This window comes from Elephas maximus, chromosome 1, assembly GCF_024166365.1.
Source record: "Elephas maximus indicus isolate mEleMax1 chromosome 1, mEleMax1 primary haplotype, whole genome shotgun sequence".
NCBI lineage: Eukaryota > Metazoa > Chordata > Mammalia > Proboscidea > Elephantidae > Elephas > Elephas maximus.
The window spans coordinates 14,471,269-14,489,856 of record NC_064819.1 but is presented as its reverse complement, the minus strand read 5'-3'; the positions used below and the strand labels follow the sequence as shown (position 1 = coordinate 14,489,856).

Here is an 18,588-nt window from a genome sequence, read left to right as displayed (position 1 = left end):
GAGCATTCTGGTCGTACTTCTTCCAAGACAGATTTATTCATTCTTCTAGCATCCCATGGTATATTCAATATTCTTCGCCCACACCATAATTCAAAGGCATCAATTCTTTTTCAGTCTTCCTTACTCATCGTCCAGGTTTCGCATGTATATGAGGTGATTGAAAATACCATGGCTTGAGTCAGGCACACCTTAGTCCTCAAAGTGACATCTTTCCTTTTCAACACTTTGAAGAGGTCTTTTGAGGCAGATTTGCCCGATGCAAGGCATTCCAACCCCGTAGGACAGAATAGAACTGCCCCTTAAGGTTTCCAAGGGGCACCTGGTGGATTCAAAGTGCTGACCTTTTAGTTAGCAGCCGTAACTCTTAACTACTACACCACCAGGGTTTCCAATGCAATACATAGTTTGATTTCATGACTGCTGCTTCTGTGGGCATTGATTGTGGATCCAAGTAAAACGAAATCTTTGACAACTTCAATATTTTCTCCATTTATCATGATGTTGCTTATTGGTCCAGTTGTGAGGATTTTTGTTTTCTTTATGTTGAGGTATAATTCATACTAAAGGCTGTAGTCTTTGATCTTCATCAGTAAGTGCTTCTTTGCTTTCAGCAAGCAAGGTTATGTCATCTGCATATTGCAGGTTGTTAATGAGTCTTCCTCCAATCCTAATGCCACATTCTTCATATAGTTCAGCTTCTCAGATTTTTTGCTTAGCATACAGATTAAATAATTATGGTGAAAAGATACAACTCTGACACAAGCCTTTCTTGATTTGAAACCACTCAATATCCCCTTGTTCTGTTCAAACAGCTGCCTCTTGATCTATGTACAGGTTCCTCATGAGTACAATTAAGTGGAATTTCCATCCTTCACAATGTTATCCATAATTCGTTATGATCCACACAATTGAATGCCTTTGCATAGTCAATAAAACACAGGTAAACATCTTTCTGGTATTCTCTGCTTTCAGCCAGGATCCACCTGACATCAGCAATGATACCTCTTGTTCCACATCTTCTGAATTTGGCTTGAATTTCTGGCAGTTCTCTGTTAAGGTACTGCTGCAGCTGCCGTTGAATGATCTTCAGCAAAATTTTACTTGTATGTGTTATTCATGATATTGTTCGATAATTTCCACATTCTGTTGGATCTGTTGAAGAATTCTACGGGCAAAATATTGAGTAACACAGGAAGTGTCAAAAGAAGATGGAAGAAATACATAGAGTCACTGTACCAAAAAGGACTGGTCGACATTCAGCCATCTCAGGAGGAAGCATACGATCAAGAACTGATGGTACTGAAGGAAGAAGTCCAAGCTGCACTGAAGGCATTGGCACAAAACAAGGTTCCAGGAATTGACAGAGTACCGGTTGAGATATTTCAACAAACAGATGCAGCACTGGAGTTGCTCACTCATCTATGCCAAGAAATTTGGATGACAGTTACCTGGCCAACCAACTGGAAGAGATCCATATTTGTGCCCATTCCAAAGAAAGGTGATCCAATAGAATGCGGAAATTATTGAACAATATAGTAGGTTCCCCATTTTACAGAAGACAAAACAGTGACAGAGAGATTAAGGGACTTGCCCAAGGTCACTAAACATATGGAGAAGTTGTACTGTTTCCTCTATTATGATAGCTCTTAGGGAAACTTTCTAGTTAGACCTGAAATCCTCAGGTGCACTGAAATCCGTGTGTAAATAGATAACCAAACATGCATTGCTGATTCAAAGCCTATCAGTCCATCCAGCACACACTTGCTGAGCATCTCCTCTGTGCTGGGCCCTCTTGATGCTGAAGATCTATAAAGATGAGAGATGGGAGCGAGAGAGGACAGTGATAACTGCTATCCCGCTTTATTAGTCCACAGTGAGGGTGGTAGGAGCACAAGGACGAGGGGACTCGCTCTACCTGGAAACCTTGGAGAAGCCTCTGTGTGGGGCAGCATGCTAGTCTGGGCTTTAGAGAATAGAAGGCAAGGTCAGAGGGGCTTACCACCCTTGCTGTGCGCAATGTGGAGTCCCTGAGTGGTGGGGTGGTGCGAGCTGTTAATGCGCTTGACTGCTAACCTAAAGGCTGAAGGTTCGAGTCCACAAGAGGCACCCTCCAAAGAAAGGCCTGGCAATCTACTTCTGAAAAATCAGCCATTGAAAACCCTGTGGAGCACAGTTCTACTCTGACACACACGGGGTCGCCATGAGTCGGACTTGACTCGCCGGCAACTGGTACTGGTATGCAATGTGGATAACTGAGTAGTGTAAGTCCGCGAACTAAATTCCTTCCACCTCATCATCACAGGCAGTTGGTATCAAGATGTAGGTGATACCACAAAAGAATAATGAATGACTGAGAAGACAGTCACTTCTTTTTTCTGGTGCAGGTGGGAGGAGAAGGGGTGTGAGTTTGAGGCTGCAGAGGCTTCCCGGCATATGGAACTCGGGCGATTCCTTGCTGGCCCTCATCTTTGACCTCACTTAGTCACAGCTACTCTCCTGCTCTTATCTTCCCAGGGTCAGTGGACTTTCCCCCTTCATGGGTGACAATGATAATGAAACCTTAGCCAACGTTACCTCAGCCACCTGGGACTTCGACGATGAGGCGTTCGACGAGATCTCTGATGATGCCAAGGATTTCATCAGCAATTTGCTGAAGAAAGACATGAAGTAATGAGTTGACCTTTCAGTCCTTTCTGCTTCCCCACTCCCTGGACTGGTGTCAGGAGGCAGGGATTTTCCTTGCTGTCGTGGCTCCCTTCTCCTGAGGAGGGGTGGACAGGCATTCAGAGGAACCAAGCCAAGTGTGTATCAGGGGAGGGAAGGGTGTCTTCCTAGGCCTTAGTTCCCTGACTAGACACCATACTAGTCTTTCAAGCCATAAATCCTCACAAACCCCAAAAGCCACACTTAACCGAGCATCGCAGCTTGTTCTGTGTGAACAACGCCTGTTATTTTATGTGTGATTTTGGCTTACAGAAGCCCTACCTTTTCAGGGACCCTGGGGTGGGGGTGGAGGATAGTGGAGGAAGTAGCCTCTCAAAAAGCAAGCGCAGATGACAGAAGATTCATTAGAAGCTCTCCGTGGGTCCCAATGATCCCCCAGATCATCTGGCTTGGTGTTTCCTCATATCTGAATTATTTGAGAACTGCCTGCCTGAATATAGCCAGAGTTAGGCTGTGATCCCAGGCCACTAGGCTCAGCCCTCCCCCTACTCTGTCTCTGCGCCCCTGTAACATAGCAGACTGTGAGGTTACCCACCTCTGCCTCCGGGGCTGCCTGGAGCTGGTCACGTGGTCTGAGGATGAATATAGAAACCATGTGTGACTGTGATAGGCAGTGTGTTCAGGTGTGCAGTTGGTCTGAGAGTGTGCGTAGAGGTCAGGCAGAGGTCGGTGAGTATTTCAGTGAGAGAGCGGGGCGTGGGGCTATAGAGGGAGACTAGAGCAGGGGAGGGGAGATTTGAGGTGAGCCTTGGGTGTGGCTAGACAGAATGAACTGGTCAAGACTTTCCTGGTGAGGGGAACCAGCTAAATGAAAGCAAGGAGGTGAGAGGGGCTATGGGGAGGCAGGGGGATTGACCTGTTCCAGGGGCAGGGAGTAGTGGGGGGTGTCATGTGAGAGGAGCTGGCCTGTGGGACCCCTCACCCACTCTGTCAGCCAAGTGGCTGGATGAGGCAAGGCCTGGCTCCAGGGGCCCCAAGGCGCTTGGAGTCATATTTGGCAATAGGGAGCTGCTATAAGGTTTGCCAGAGGAGGGTGGTGTTGAAATAGGTGGTGTGTCAGAGGGTGAGGAGGGAGAACAGCCGAGTCTCTGCATTCAGCCCTGTGTCTGCAGCAGGGATTCTAGCCAGGTCTACCTGGCCCATAGACTCCACGTAGGCTGTCGGCCTGGTTGCGCCCTTCAGAGGAAGGCTGTCTGGGACAGGAGAGCACAATGGCTAAAGTAGCAATATGGGAGATCTCTTAGGTGCTTCTGTGTGGCTTTCCATTTACCCTCCACCTCTCAGTCCCCTTTAGCCATCTCAGGGCTAAACTGCCCCAGAGACTGCTACACTCCACACTCCTTGTCAGCCATAGCTTTTAGTGTTTTGCTGTCATGGCCTTTGTATCAGAAGTAGGCATGACCCAGGGGGAAGCAAAATGTTATGGGGCCAGTCTGAGGGATCTCCCACTTCCACGGTGCCTCAGAGAGATGGAAATCTCCCTCCTAAGCACTCTGCTGTAAGGATGGCTTTCGTTAACTGAGTTTTGTTCACCTTCACGGAGGATTTGGTAAACAAAGTATCGAGTACACACCCTGTTTTCTTATCTGACCTTGAATTAATTCAGTAACAGGCTGTGCTGGGTCCCTCTGTGTTCATAAAATGGACCCACCAAAGAACTGACCTTTTTCAAATAGATTAAGACGCTAGAATCCTGTAAGCTCTTATACACAGCATCTCAGAATCTCTGTCAGCACTTTTTGAAAGATTTTTGTACTATGAAAGTAATACGTTTAAGTTGTAGAAAATTTGGAGAACATAGGAATATTAAAATCACCCATAATTCTTATATCTAAAGATCACTACATTGTGTTGTACTTCTTTCCGGTCATTTTTCTATGCATGTTAGCATTTGGTTCTTTGGGCTTTATTGGTCCTGATACAACTAAGGTTTATGACAGTGACCTTGAAATATTTCTAGATTCCCAGAGCTTGCAGAAAGATTAAAATGTTTCAGTGCAGTTCTAAGGTTGTCATAATTCATGGGTTGAATGTAGGACATAACTTCTTTGAGTTACAACTGAAAAAACCTGATATTCAACCACATAGTAAGACATGGAGTTAAATGATTCTTGGGAGGTTTTGGCCCAGTGTATCAGACAGGTAGGCAGAAGGGCTAGGCCACCAGAAGCCCCAGCTCCCACTGGGACCAGCTGAATGAGCCCACCCTGGATACAGTGCCAGCCATCCCCAGACAAATCAGCCTTCCAGCACTTACCCTTCCTAGACCTCAAGCACAGGTCATGCTTCCTTGGTGGTTAGGCCTTCTTAACACAGGTCTACACTGGGTCAGTGTAACCCAGACCAAGAGGGGAAACGGCCAAGAGCACAGTGCCCCTGGTCATGGATGGACTGGAGCAGGGAGCCCTGGGCTCTGCCCTGTGTGACTGCAGACAGGAAACCCCCCCATGTCTGATCTGAGGTCCCCTCCTGCTCAGAAATCCCCTGATCTCTGCCTCCACCAGAAACCGCCTGGACTGTACCCAGTGCCTTCAGCACCCATGGCTAATGAAAGACACCAAGAACATGGAGGCCAAGAAGCTCTCCAAAGACCGGATGAAGAAGTACATGGCAAGAAGGAAATGGCAGGTAATGTGGGGTCACTTCTGGTTGGAATATAGCCCCTTCATATTTGCTAAATTCAAACCACCCTCACTTCCAACTTGCCCTGGCCTCACTTCAGAAAAGTTTAAATTTATTTCTGAAATAGCCTGGAACCAATTTAGGCAGCTAATTAAGGTACAGTATTGTATTCATTCCCCTTATTGGCCCCAGCATTGCTTGGGGGAAATGGGTTTCTTGGCTACAACTGTCTCTCCAATCCTGCTTAGCTTTGTCCCAGGGGGACCAGTGAGGGGAGGCCTCAGCAGCTCAGCCTCACCTGGTTTACGCCTCTGACATTTCAGATCTAAGTGGTAGGAAAGAGCAACGCACATTAGATCTGTTTGGCAAACCTGGAGAATTGTGGTCTCTTCAAAGGTATTCTGATAGTCTTACATTTCTTCATGGTGGAAGAGGCCACATGATGTAGAGAGAGAAATATGGAGAGTCCCGGGTGGTGCAAGTGCTTAGTGTACTCAGCTGCTAACCTAAGGTTGGAGGTTCAAGTCGAAGGTTGGAGGTTCAAGTCTGACCATAGGTGCCTCAAAAGAAGGTCCTGGTGAGCTACCAAAAAATCAGTTCTGGTTATTTACCCTCTAAGGCGGTCATGTGTTACTAGCTGCATGTCCCTGGGTTAGTGATTTTATCTTGCTGTGCCTTCGTTTTCTCATCTGAGAGGGGGATAAAAGTGGTACCAGCTTCAGCGTGTTGTGTAAGAATTACATGAGATCATCTTCAAACAGCCCATGCCACAGTGCCTGGCATGTAGCAAGTGTTCAAAGATGACCATAGCAGCTCATCTCTGTTGAGGGCTGACTATGTGTCAGGGGTGATCCAAAGCACTTCCCATGCATTAAGTCTTTTAATCCTATAAATGAATCAAACCCGAACCCGGTGCTGTCGAGTCGATCCTGACTCAGCGACTCTATAGGGCAGAGTAGAACTCCCCCATATGGTTTCCAGGGAGCACCTGGTGGATTCAAACTGCTGATCTTTTGGTTAGCAGCCATGGCTCTTAACCACTACACCAGCAGGGTTTCCAATCCCCTCTTTATAGACAAATGGAGGCAGAGAAGGGCTAGAAACCTCTCCCAGTAAGTAAGTGGAAAAGCCAGGCTTCAAACCCAGAGCATGGCTCCAGTGAACACAGTCCTAACAACAGGAAGCTGCCTTTGATAACAAGATGGATAAAATGATCATCCAGGGCCATAGAATAGTTACCACCCTTGTCTGTTTTATTATTTTAATTATCATTATTGCAATTATACAATTCCCGGGCTGCAGGAGGGTACTTGGCTCCTAAATGCAAGGAATGTATAGTGTAATAAGAACTGAAGCAAATAGACATAAAAGGACATAACACATACCGAGAACTATAAACTATCAGTATAACTCTCCATAACCATATATGAGTGTGGACAGGAGAATGGAGCCAGTCACAACCGGAGTTGGATATAATGAAGACGTGCTCGCAGGGGAGGATTTTGAAGTTGGGTGTGGGACGTGGGCTAGAACACAGAGAAATGGTGGTGGCAGCGCAGGCGGGGGAGAAGGCACAGAGCTAGGACTTCACAGTCTGTATGCTGGATTGACAGGAACGGGCTTAGAACTGGAGAATCAGGGGATCTGAGGGCGTTTAGACCTTCCCTCTGTGTCAGAGAAAAGGGAGAACACTGTTAACAGGGGCAACAGGGACACTGGTAATCTGCTACACAAGGTGACTAAGCCACAGTTCCCTTGAAAGGTCCAGCTTCACACAAAGGTTGAGCGAGGGAGCAAAGACAAATGAGGTTCTACAGGTGTGGGTTTAACGGGTCCACAAAAATCAAAGGTTGGGTTTATTATCCTGTGACCAATAGGGAAACCCTGGTGGCATAGTGAATAAGAGCTATGGCTGCTAACAAAAAGGTTGGCAGTTGGAATCCACCAGGCACTCCTTGGAAACTCTATGTGGCAGTTCTGCTCTGACCAAGAGAGCTCAAAGAAATAGTGGCATTTCTGGAGAGGCTAGGTGACTCTTGTGGGGGTGGGCAGTCCTTAGAGCAAGAGTCTGATGAGATTTTGCTTGGGAGAGCTGTGGGCTAAGGGGCAGCCTTCTTATCTCAGACTTTCTGGGAGCGTTGGAACATCTGCAGATGGACCGAAGCCAGGGTGACGCTAAACACAGGGGACAGGCAGAGAGATGAGATAAGGGACAGGAGGGGAGGCAAATGGAATTTTTCAATTAGAGCAGTCAGGGAGCCATAATTGGTGCTATTTTAATCTCTTAAATTTTCTTTGTATTATTTACAGTGTTATGAACTACAGGGTTTTCTGGAAGTAGAGGGGAAAAGAAAAGGGTAGAATTAGAGAAGGAACTTTAATTTCATTTTTAAACATAGGCGACAGACTTTGAAAATGAGTTTTCCACAATAGCAGTGGTTCCGATTTCCCAAAATTACACACAAAAGTAGTCCACAAAACCCCATTTAATGAACAATGTACCTGACGCATAATTTCACTGATAATAGTCCAGCTACATCTGACCATCGGGTGTGACGTTGCTTCCTTAGGAAAACGTTTGCCACATTTTAACTCCAGGTACCAGGGTCTTGGCCCCTGCAGTAGGGGGCAGGGGGAGCTTCTTGGAGCAGTCAAGGTTCTCTGGAGGAGGGAGGGTGGAGAGTAGCAGAGTGGGATGGAATGTGCTGGAGGGAGAGCGGCAGGCAGAGGTGGCCCAGTGACTCGCTGTGGCTGCAAGAGAGAAGGTACCTGTGGTTGTTCTAGTGTGGTCTCCATAAAAGGCACAAGGAGCAAAGAAGCAACACGGAAACAAAGCCCAGCAAATAAGGCTATGTAGAAATGATTAATCATACATTTGACCTTAGAATGAAGTTATTCTGAAGAGGAACATATTTTCAATTCAAAGCATTTTAAAAAGTCATGGTGGTGAGGAATAGCAAGGTTAGGTAGGGAAGCTGCACAGGAGAATAGGGCTTCTGTGTGCAAACCGGAAGCAAAGGACTAAGAACTAGAGGCCCATTCGTGGCCATCTTTGTTTTCTGGGCCATAGAGAAGTTAGCATTTGACTCGGTATAGCTCAAACGATTCGTCACCACCACATTAGGGACTATTGGTCTATGACAGCTGTCTAGCTCCACGGTGACCAACTTGTCCTGGTTTCCAAGGGTCTGTTCTGGTTTTAGAGCTCTGATGGTGCAATGGTCAAGAGCTATGGCTGCTAACCGAAAGGCCGGCAGTTCAAATCCACCAGCTGCTCCTTCGAAACCCTGTGGGACAGTTCTACTCTGTCCTGTTGGGTTGCTATGAATGGGGCTTGACTCGATGGCAATGGATTTGGTTTTTTGGGGGGGTTTTTGCTCCTGGTTTTACCACTAAAAGGCCCACATCCTGGGAAACCCTGTAGTCCTGTACAAATCAGGATGGTTGGTCATCCTAGCTGGCTCTCAAAGGAGAGGTGGGGAGGCTGGTATAGATACCACCCACCTGGGACACAGGAACCCAACATTGGTGTTGTCCACAAGAAAAAAAGAGGCTTTCTTAAAACAAGGAAGGAAATACAAGAATTGAAGCTTTGCTTTTTTAGTACTCCAAAAATTTCCAAAGGCCTTAGTCAACAAAGGAGGAATGAGTTTCTAGCTCAAAGGCATGCAATTGGAAGACTAGAACACCCAGATACATTTCTTTTTCGTTTCCACCAAAGAGCTTCCTTACCAAGTCTTTTTCATAAATCAATTTCCAAAGATTGAATTCTGATGCAGATTATTTTAAAGATGTTCTTTATTCATCATTTCTTACATTTCTCCTTCATTCTGGTAACTTCATATTAGTTATTTTATTAAGACATAAGGTGAAGAAAAAGACATCGTCTCTCTGCACCACACAAGTGAAGAGCCAGTCCCAGCCTGGTCATGGGCTCCAGTGGGACATTTCCTGCTGCACACATTGGTAGCGCTATAGAAGACCAGAGCTGGAGAGAGCCCAGAATCTTCAAGTCCAGTCACTTCATTGTCAGCCAAGGATACTGAGGCCCAGAGAGGCGTACTGGCTTACACAAGATGGCATAGTAATCAGCAATTAGAGAACTAACCTGTCCCTTGTTAAGAGCAGACCTGCTGAGTGTACAGACTCCTGGCTCAGGGCAAGCCAGCATGTGTGGAATAAAGGCAATAGAGACCTGAGAAAGACAAAGTCTAAGAACTTGGCTGATGAGGAAATAGTCTGGTCTGTTGTTGACTCCTGAGGGAAGGCTGCTGTGGCCACCTCTTGCCTGAGGCTGAGGTGAGCTGCCACAGGAAGAGCTGGGTCTCCAGTAGCAGTCTCTCCCAAGAGAGCAGAGAGGATTGCCAAGTGCTCTGCAGGGCTGCAGTGACTCTGCCACACCGTGAAGCTAGTAGGTAGTCATCGCTTCACCTTCTTCCCCTCCTGACCAGCTCCACCTTCTGCTCAGAGTGACCCCATTCTCTCAGGCATCCCACTTCCCTATGGCGGCAAGGGCCAAAAGCATACCCACACCATGCAGGCGTGTGTACAAGAGGGCAGGTGGCCAGAGAACAGAGCCAGATGGAATGCCTGTCCAAAGTGCATGAAAATAGCCTGCAACGGGGATGGCAGGTGACATAACAGAAGAGTGATCGTGGTTGCCGGCAGTAGGTCTCCACGTAAGCCACACACACACACCTGTGCATGGACATAAACACACACACACACACACATAATTTGAGGTTAAACACCAAAAACCAAACCCGTTGTTGCTGAGTCGATTCCAACTCACAGTGACCCTATAGGACAGAGTAGAACTGCTCCGTAGGGTTTCCAAGGAGCAGCTGGTGGATTCAAACTGCTGACCTTTTGATTAGCAGCCAATCTCTTAACCACTGCACCACCAGGCTCCAATTTGAGGTTAGAGGCCTGCTTTCCAGATAGTCTAAAATTGTGAGGCTTTTCTGAAATACTCAAGCATATGAAGTTAATTCAGGAAGAAAGCGTGTTTACCAGCAAGCACAGTTTGAGGTCCAACGAGAGTGAAAGAAGCAAACTAGCCATGTGTCTATGAAGACAGTTTCCTTGCGGGCTCTCAGGAGGGCGAGCAGCCAGTCTGTGGTGGCATCTGCCTTTGGGATGCACAGCATCTGGGTGCCTGGAAAAATATGTTTCTGGGTGGTAAGGGGGAAGGACTGGGTCCTGCCTTCATTTTCTCATCTCCGTCATTCCCATCCACTTTGAGGAGCTTCGAGGGTAAGAAACAGACACTACTTTACATCACTGGGGATTTCTCTACGCACACCCTACACTCAGTGGAATTTTCACAGTACAGAGAAATGACATGTCGAGTTCTGGCACTGTCCTGAGAAATCCTGTCCTGTCCTAACGTGCCTAATCTCAGAAAAGCAAAGCGCTGGTGCATTTTATGTCCCTCAGGTCCTTCTTTCAGATGCCTGAGTGCACACCAGGCCAAGAGCAGCCTCGGCAACCTCACTGTGCAGCCATAGGTTTGTGCTGGGGCTAGCCAGAAAGTTTCTAGAAATCTCTTAAGTATCTGAATGATAAATATAACTAAATGGGACCTTGGAGATCATCTTGTCCAGCCCCTTCCTTGTACAGAAAGGGAAACCGAAGCCCAGAGAGGTTGTGTGGGTTGCCCAAGGTCAATAGAACACATTTTTTTTTTTTTTTTTTGCATCAGGACTTGTGGGATCTGTAGTAACTATTCTCTTGACCAATTAAAATCCTCTCACTAGCATTGTTTTCTGAGAGACAGCCTCACTGGGCCCCGTTAGCAATAAGTCTTTGGAGCTGTCTCAGCCTGCGGTTGCTTTTATATAAACTATCCCTTTTATGGGAGTTGAAGCACAGTATGAAAAGAGTTTTTGTCTCATGTTGACCTTGTTTAGTCACATTAACGCACACATCAGTTCCAGGGCCCCATTCCATTCTCGGAACATCTTCTGACACGCCGATAGTGCTGAGCAGAGCAAGGCTGGGCTCACTTCTCTGGCGGGACCTCAGAACTTGGAAGCCCTCCTTCCAGGGAACAGAGCTGCTTCTCTTGGGCTGGGCTCTACTCCCCGGAGCACCGGCTGCTTCCCAGCTGAACCCAGGGATACCTCCTGAGTCCAACCCCGCTATCTCTTTTTCCAGAAAACAGGCAATGCTGTGAGAGCCATTGGAAGACTGTCCTCTATGGCTATGATCTCAGGGCTCAGTGGCAGGAAATCCTCGACAGGCTCCCCAACCAGCCCACTCAATGCAGAGAAACTAGAATCTGAAGGTAAGGAGCTCCAGGAGGGTATTTCCGACCAGTTGGCGGGAGAAAAGGGTTGGGAGACAGAGGGGCATTTTGAGGTGTTTTTTCGTTTTTGTTTTTTTTAATACAACCTCTAAGGGTAAATTCAGAAGCACTTTTAGGTTGCCTTGACTCTAAGTCTAGTAATTATTTTTAATTGTTTACCTTAAGCTCAGCTATTTTCAGAGGGTACATTATTTTTTTCTAGTAGAACTAGACCCCAGCGATTCTTTTGCCTGTATTTTGTATAAGAATTAACAAAGTTTTATTTTTTTAACGAAGCTTTATTAAAAGAAAACGTTTTTTCCTCACTATAAAAGTAATACTCGTGTATCGATAGGAAAAATAAAATAAAAATCACATATAATTGTCTAACTTTTTAAAAGCATTTTTCCATTTTTTTCTGTGTCTTTGTGTTTCTGTTTCAAACAAAAACTAACTTGTATAGTTCATATTCTTTTGACATTTTTCATGGTGGTGAAGCACGGGGAGACTGTGATTAGCAGGACCCTTCCTGGAGACCAGTAGGGCTGGTGACTGCCCATTGTCTTTGACAAGCTGCCCCATCCGTCTCCTTGGCCAAGGCCTCAGCCTCTTCCCACTTCAGGAGCACACAGGGCCTGACCCTTAGCTCCCCTGAGGTTCCCCATGAGGGTAGAGATCCCCCATGCTGCCTGGTGCTCTTGGTATCCACAGGTGAGAAGCCTGAGTCTAGATCTATTTATGCTCAAAGGCACAAAAGCAGTTGTCAGCCTGCTGTGGAGCTTCTTTGTGTCTGGGGACAGAGCCTTCAGCACATGGGCCCATTCCCTCCTACCCACTTTTGCCACTCCCCAGATGACCTAGCAGTAGCGGGAAGGGGAAAGAGAGGTACTGGAGCCCCTCAAAGTTCCAGCTTTGCCCTGGACCAGTCTCAAACCCTAGGCTGCAGTGATACAAAGTGAAGACAGTGTAAGTGGTGGAGAATAATAAAACTACTGCAAGTTGCAGATCCCTGTAGGGCCTGGCTACTCCCTTCACAGGCTGACGTGCCTATTGCAAGTAGGGGACAAGGGGTACCAAGACCAGGAAAGCGGTTTCTGACCTTCCCAGATGTGTTCAGCTGAATCCTGAAACAGCACGAAATGTGACCAAAAATCCTTTTTAAAGATTATTTCCTTTTTTAATGTGTCAGCATAAGGGAAGGGGGGAGGCTGAGCAGTTGCCCAATTTGGGCACAGTTCTTTCTTCTGCCAGAAACCATTTGGCAGCAGGCCAACCTATTCCCAAGAGAAAGGCTTGCTTATGATTCAGTTCTCTAAGTTGTATTATTTGCTAAATTATACCAACTTAAAAAAAAAATCAGCTTTCAAATTAGGGAAGAGGAGAGAACCAGGAATGAAGAAATGACCTATTCCTCTTGCCTGTCTTCTAGAAGATGTCTCGCAAGCTTTCCTTGAGGCTGTTGCTGAGGAAAAGCCCCATGTAAAACCCTACTTCTCTAAGACCATCCGTGATTTAGAAGTTGTGGAAGGAAGTGCTGCTAGGTTTGACTGCAAGATTGAAGGTAAGTTGTAGTTCTTCTTCTCTTTGCCACAAAAGGGGGACGGACAGATGGCAGGTCACCTACCCTGTCCCCCAGGCAAGAGATCTGTTCTGTGTAGCCTAGATGCTATTAGGAACAGCCAGGCTGTGAGGGGTCCTCACGCCCACTCCTCTACCCCCACCTCCTGAAAACTGAATGCTCTTCAGTGACTTACATAGGAGCACATTTGATATTTCACCTGCTTACATCAGCCACTGGGCCTAAGTCAAAAATGATTTTTCACAGGTCTAACCAGCCGTGGTACATAGCTAAGGAAATGAGCTTTGAAAGCTTCTGGGAACCACATGAAATGCCCACAAGAGGCTCTCAAAGGAAGGTTGGCCCAAAGGGCATAAGATGTGGAGGCGGCCAGTACTGCCACTCATCAGTGGGGCTGTGTGACCTTGGACATGACCTAGCTCTTCTGAGTTTCAGGCCCCTCATCTGTAAAGTGCTGTCTAATGCACTGAGTTTCTGGGTGATTCTATGAGATGACATATGTAAAAAAGGGAAACATTTTAAGTGTCTTAAAGATGTCATGGAGTAAAGGAACAAGTTGTGGGGTTGATATGTGTGACTTCAGACTAAGGCTAGGCTGGAATCCAGGCGCCTGGGACAGACCTCTCAGCCAGCCATCTCCTCATGCTTCTCCTCTGCCTGCTGGAAGAACATGGTGTGGAGTCATGAGTTGTTTGAGCTCAGGGGACCTGCACAGATCTTAGCGTGGCACCTGAGAAAGTAACAATATTGGTGATGCAAAGTATTTCAGTTTCCCCAGATTGCAACATTCTAGAAAGATAAGATACAAGGCCTCTTTGTTTCAAGGCTCTGGTTGTCATTTGCCAACTAGAGTGAAGGGTTATCTCCCATTTTGGTCTGACCAAATAAAGCACGGAAGTTTATTAAGCAACTTTCCCAAGGCCACATAGCACAGTCCAGCAGAGTCAAAATAAATTGTGTCTCCTACTTTTTAAGATTCTGCAGCAGTGTGACCGTATATTGCCTTTTGGGTAACATGCTGACATTCTGACTCATAGCAACCCTGGAGGACAGAGTAGAACTGCCCCATAGGGTTTCCAGGGATCGCCTGGGGAATCCAAGTTGCTGACCTTTTATTTAAGAGTTGTGTCTCTTAACCACTACACCACCAGTGTTTCCAACTCAAAGTTAGGAATGAAAAAACAAGTTTTCTCTGGCATCTTTATATTATCAAAATGCCCTGTAAATCCTTTGCCTACCATAGTCTTTCTCTTTTTTCTTTCAACTAAAAAAAATAAAGTGGAAGGAGTCCCTGGGTGGTGCAAATGATTAAACACTTGACCACTAGCCAGAAGGTGGGTGGTTCGAACCCACCCAGAGGTGTCTTTGAAGACAGGCCTGGCAATCACCCCCTAAAGGTCACAGCCTTGAAAACCTTGTGGAGCAGTTCCAGTTTGCACACGTGGAACCACCATGAGCAGGAATTGACTCAAAGGCAAAAAACAATCTCAGGTCAAATTAGGAAAAAAAACTCATAAAAAAATTAAAGGGGATGTCCTGCCTTTGGTACTGGGAAATTCTCAGATTTGAGATTCTCCCATAAACTTTGAGGCCATGCTCATAACTCTCACCATCACCATTTTCTTTGGGTCTTCTGAAGTTGTCTCCTTTTTTTTTTCCCAATTATTACAACATAGTGATTATCATTTTTACACTTACTTTTCTCTTTGGGATTATTTCCTTGGTATTTGTTTGGTTTCTGACTAATGTCCTGATGAGAAATCAAAACATTTGGGGGCTGGTTTTTGGTTTTGTTTGTTTTTTCATATGGATGTTATTTGGATAAAAGCAAAATTCTACTTGTAAGGAATGATACCAAAAACCAAACCAATGTTAGAATTCTTAAATTCTCATGTGTAAATTTTATTCCAGTTGGGGCTACAATTTTTTTTTTTTCCTGTAAAAATATTTTCCCAATATTTAAGAGCAAGTCAGATGGAATGTATAATGTAGCTTTCTAAATGTATTATATATACATATGTGTATATTTTATACATTTTTCACGCTGAACTCTTCAGAAACGTGACAAATGCATAAGTGAGGGCAGTCAGAGTGGTCAATTTCCAGCTATCTACAGGCAGATTATCTGCTCTGGGACAGACTAAGACAAATATTGTTTTATATTTCCTGGCAATCTCATCAGCTTCTCTAATATATGATTTATATAGCTGTTAACAGCCTTATTGAATTATAATTTATTATATACCATAAAATTCACCCATTTGAAGTGTATAATTCATTTTTTTTAGTAAATCACAGAGTTGTGCAACGATCACCACGATCCAATTTTTGAAAATTTCCGTCACCCCAAAAAGATCTCTTGTGCCCATCTGCTCTGTTATTTTTAAACTGAAGTTATTTGTTTAAGTTAAACTTTTATACAAGATTTCTAAATTTTTATTTCTGTCCAAGGAGACATTTAGCTCTAGGTGTGCAGTTGGAGTTGGGCAATATTCCTGGCAGTATACTCTATCTGTCTAAAGGAAGGCTGTGGGGCAAGTCTAACCAACTTTAAAATACTCCGTTTGTGGTTTCAGATATTAGTATTAACAATACATGCCCATATTCAAATGTAAATATCAAAATAGATACTGAAAGCAAACACCATACATTTTTTTCCTTTGTCTCTTCATCAGTACAGGTAGTTTAGGAGTTGCTTGCGTGAATGGATAAGAAATTCTGAATAACATTTCTGCGACTTGTGCTTTCTCCCCGTGATGCAGGGTACCCAGACCCTGAGGTCGTCTGGTTCAAAGATGACCAGTCCATCAGGGAGTCCCGTCACTTCCAGATAGACTATGATGAGGATGGGAACTGCTCTTTAATTATTAGTGATGTTTGCGGGGATGACGACGCCAAGTACACCTGCAAGGCTGTCAACAGCCTCGGAGAAGCCACCTGCACAGCAGAGCTGATTGTGGAGACCATGGAAGAAGGAGAAGGGGAAGGAGAAGAGGAAGAAGAAGAGTGAGACAAAGCCAGAGAGAGGCCGTTGCTAAGTCGTATTAAAAAGACTATTTCTCTAAAGCTCAAAAAACCCAAGATAGTAAAAGCACCTAGTGTGATAGAGACTCTAGTTAGGTCATTGGGGGGGTTGATTCTTCACTGAGAGCAGTTGATATCTAGCAGTGTTATCGACGGGCATTAATCTGAACAAGCCGGCACCTTAAGATATGAGTGCAGTTAGATTTCATTTAGGGAGATCACCTAGTAACGTGCCTGACCAATTGATTTGAGAACAAAAGTAACCAATATGTATTTGGGCAAAGTCATAAATTATGCAACTGAAAGCACTCATGAGAAATAAGGCCAAAATTAGGGGCCCGGGGCCCCATAACCGCAGCCCAGCCCTGAGGACCCCTGGAAATGGAAAGCCTCTCTGTCCCAGCCCCTGACTCCAAACATCTGGTTCTTCAATACCGCAGTGCTTCATTCTGAGAGCAGTTGAGCCATTCTACCCTTGGAGGCACATTCGATTCCAAAGTATACTGCAGACCTTTAAACTTCTCATTCCTGCCCCCTCCCTGCCCCTGTCCCCCCTGCCAGTTTTCCTGGATCTAAACTTGCCGTGAGTTTAAGCTCTAAGGACATTGTGCTTCTTAGACTCTGAAGACAGGCCCCCTGCTTATGGCTGCCCCTGGCTTCTTTAGGAAAACCGAATCTCCACCCTTACAAAATCAGTATGAAATCAAAATGTAGCCCCTCTTTGAAAGTGTCTAGCAGCTTCAGACATTTGTATAAGAACTCATGGAAAAAAAAAAAAAAGCTTGCTAATGTGCTTTTCTTCTTAAACAGGATTCATGTGTGCGCTTATAAGAATATCAGCTCTGCATGTGTGGTGAAGATTTTGTGTTTGTATGAAAAACCAGTTTGCTGCAAAGTTACTCTTAATTATTTATTGGCCACTATGAAACAGATTTCAACTGATGAAGAGCTGTAGACCTCCAAGTACTTTGGAATCTCCTTCAAGATAGTCTGAGTTTCATATACCTTCATTCTAAACACCCTCCAAAGATCTCTGCCTTCCTTATGGGTTCCACAATATTCTTCTTCTTGAATGTGCGTCAACCATGCCTGGCCCCCAACCTTGAAATGTATCCTTAGACCTGATAAATGCACTCAGACTTGGATCTTTAAGACTTTAACTTTCTTTCACGACATTGGCACTTAAATTTTTCTTAATGAAACTTTTCGAAGGTCATGAACAAAGGCCATGAACTGATAGACCTAATGCATTTCCTCTGTGTGTGTGTGTGTGTGTGTAACATTCCAAGTATTTTTTTTTTTTTTCCTTTTCCACTGTTTATAAAGTGCAGCAACTTAATATTTCAAGGGACTTTTTAACAGTTCCTTAAGAACCCGTTTTCAGTTACTTCAGTACAATCCCACACAGGATCAATGTTAGAATTTCGGTATTATTTAGTTTTATGTTATCTTCTATTTTCATCTGCTTTTTGCTGCTAGTTTTAAATTGCCAGTATTTTTTTTTCTTTGCTTTTAAAGTTTTAATATTTTTCATAATAGCCACAGTATTGCCACAGTTTATTATAAGAGTTTTTTTTTTTTAACTTGATTTATAGCATTCAAAGCTTTTTTCCCCTCACTTTTAGTTGTGTTTAGGCTGTAAGCTTTGTGTGCGTGTCATCTGTTATATATGTGCATGTATGGAGTGTATGTGTGTTTGACAGTTTTTAGTACCTTCTTGAAATTGTGTTAATGTTCTCCCAGTTGATATGCCATCCGAATGGTAAATGAGAACACTACGACTGTAGTTAACTCACAGTTTTTAAATAAAGGATACCACAGTGCATGCTGTTTGTTCAATCTTTGCAAGCTTCTCTTTTCTTTCCGTGCTGCCAGTTTCCAGATAGATCTCGAAAGCTAAAAACAAACACTGTGCTGCTTCAGTGTGAAGAATTGGGTTAGGTGGTTGTGGTTTACTGAGGAGCAGAATGACTCATGCACTTCTCTTTATACTAGGTAGCCTGATTTACACATTTCGTTCGAAATGTCTTTTGAGCATCAGTTTGGCACAACTACATTCTGGAAAGGTGTCTGTAGTATCAGGTCCTCGAAATGCTAAAATCTATATGACACATGGTTAGCACGTGAGGTACGATCATCACCGTCATCAATATTATTTATTGGGACTTGGTTTGAATTGGTAACTTTGGTGCAGGTAGCTACTGACAGACCATGCCATGTTTCCATGTGTTGATATGAAAGTATTTGTTGCCAGAAAACCATCACTCCTGCTTTACAGGAAATTATCACATGTAAGCTAGTGAGTCCCCCATTTCTTGAAATGGTCAAACAATATTGTAGATATTCCAGA

At 44.7% G+C, this 18,588-nt stretch overlaps 1 protein-coding gene across 7 annotated transcripts in view; it reads left to right on the top strand.

The window, feature by feature from the left end:
• The window catches only part of MYLK (myosin light chain kinase), a 337,690-nt gene extending 319,593 nt beyond the window's left edge, over window positions 1–18,097 (top strand). For 5 of the 7 annotated variants that reach the window (XM_049878326.1, XM_049878354.1, XM_049878365.1 and 2 more), the window contains 5 exons: window positions 2,515–2,667; window positions 5,229–5,352; window positions 11,506–11,635; window positions 13,065–13,196; window positions 15,977–18,097. In XM_049878326.1, coding sequence (XP_049734283.1) covers window positions 2,515–2,667; window positions 5,229–5,352; window positions 11,506–11,635; window positions 13,065–13,196; window positions 15,977–16,224 — 787 coding nt within the window. In that variant the 3' untranslated portion in view covers window positions 16,225–18,097. The remainder of the gene's footprint in view (window positions 1–2,514; window positions 2,668–5,228; window positions 5,353–11,505; window positions 11,636–13,064; window positions 13,197–15,976) is intronic. The other 2 variants (XM_049878336.1, XM_049878384.1) reach the window with 2 other exon arrangements.
• The last annotated feature ends 491 nt before the right edge of the window (window positions 18,098–18,588 follow it).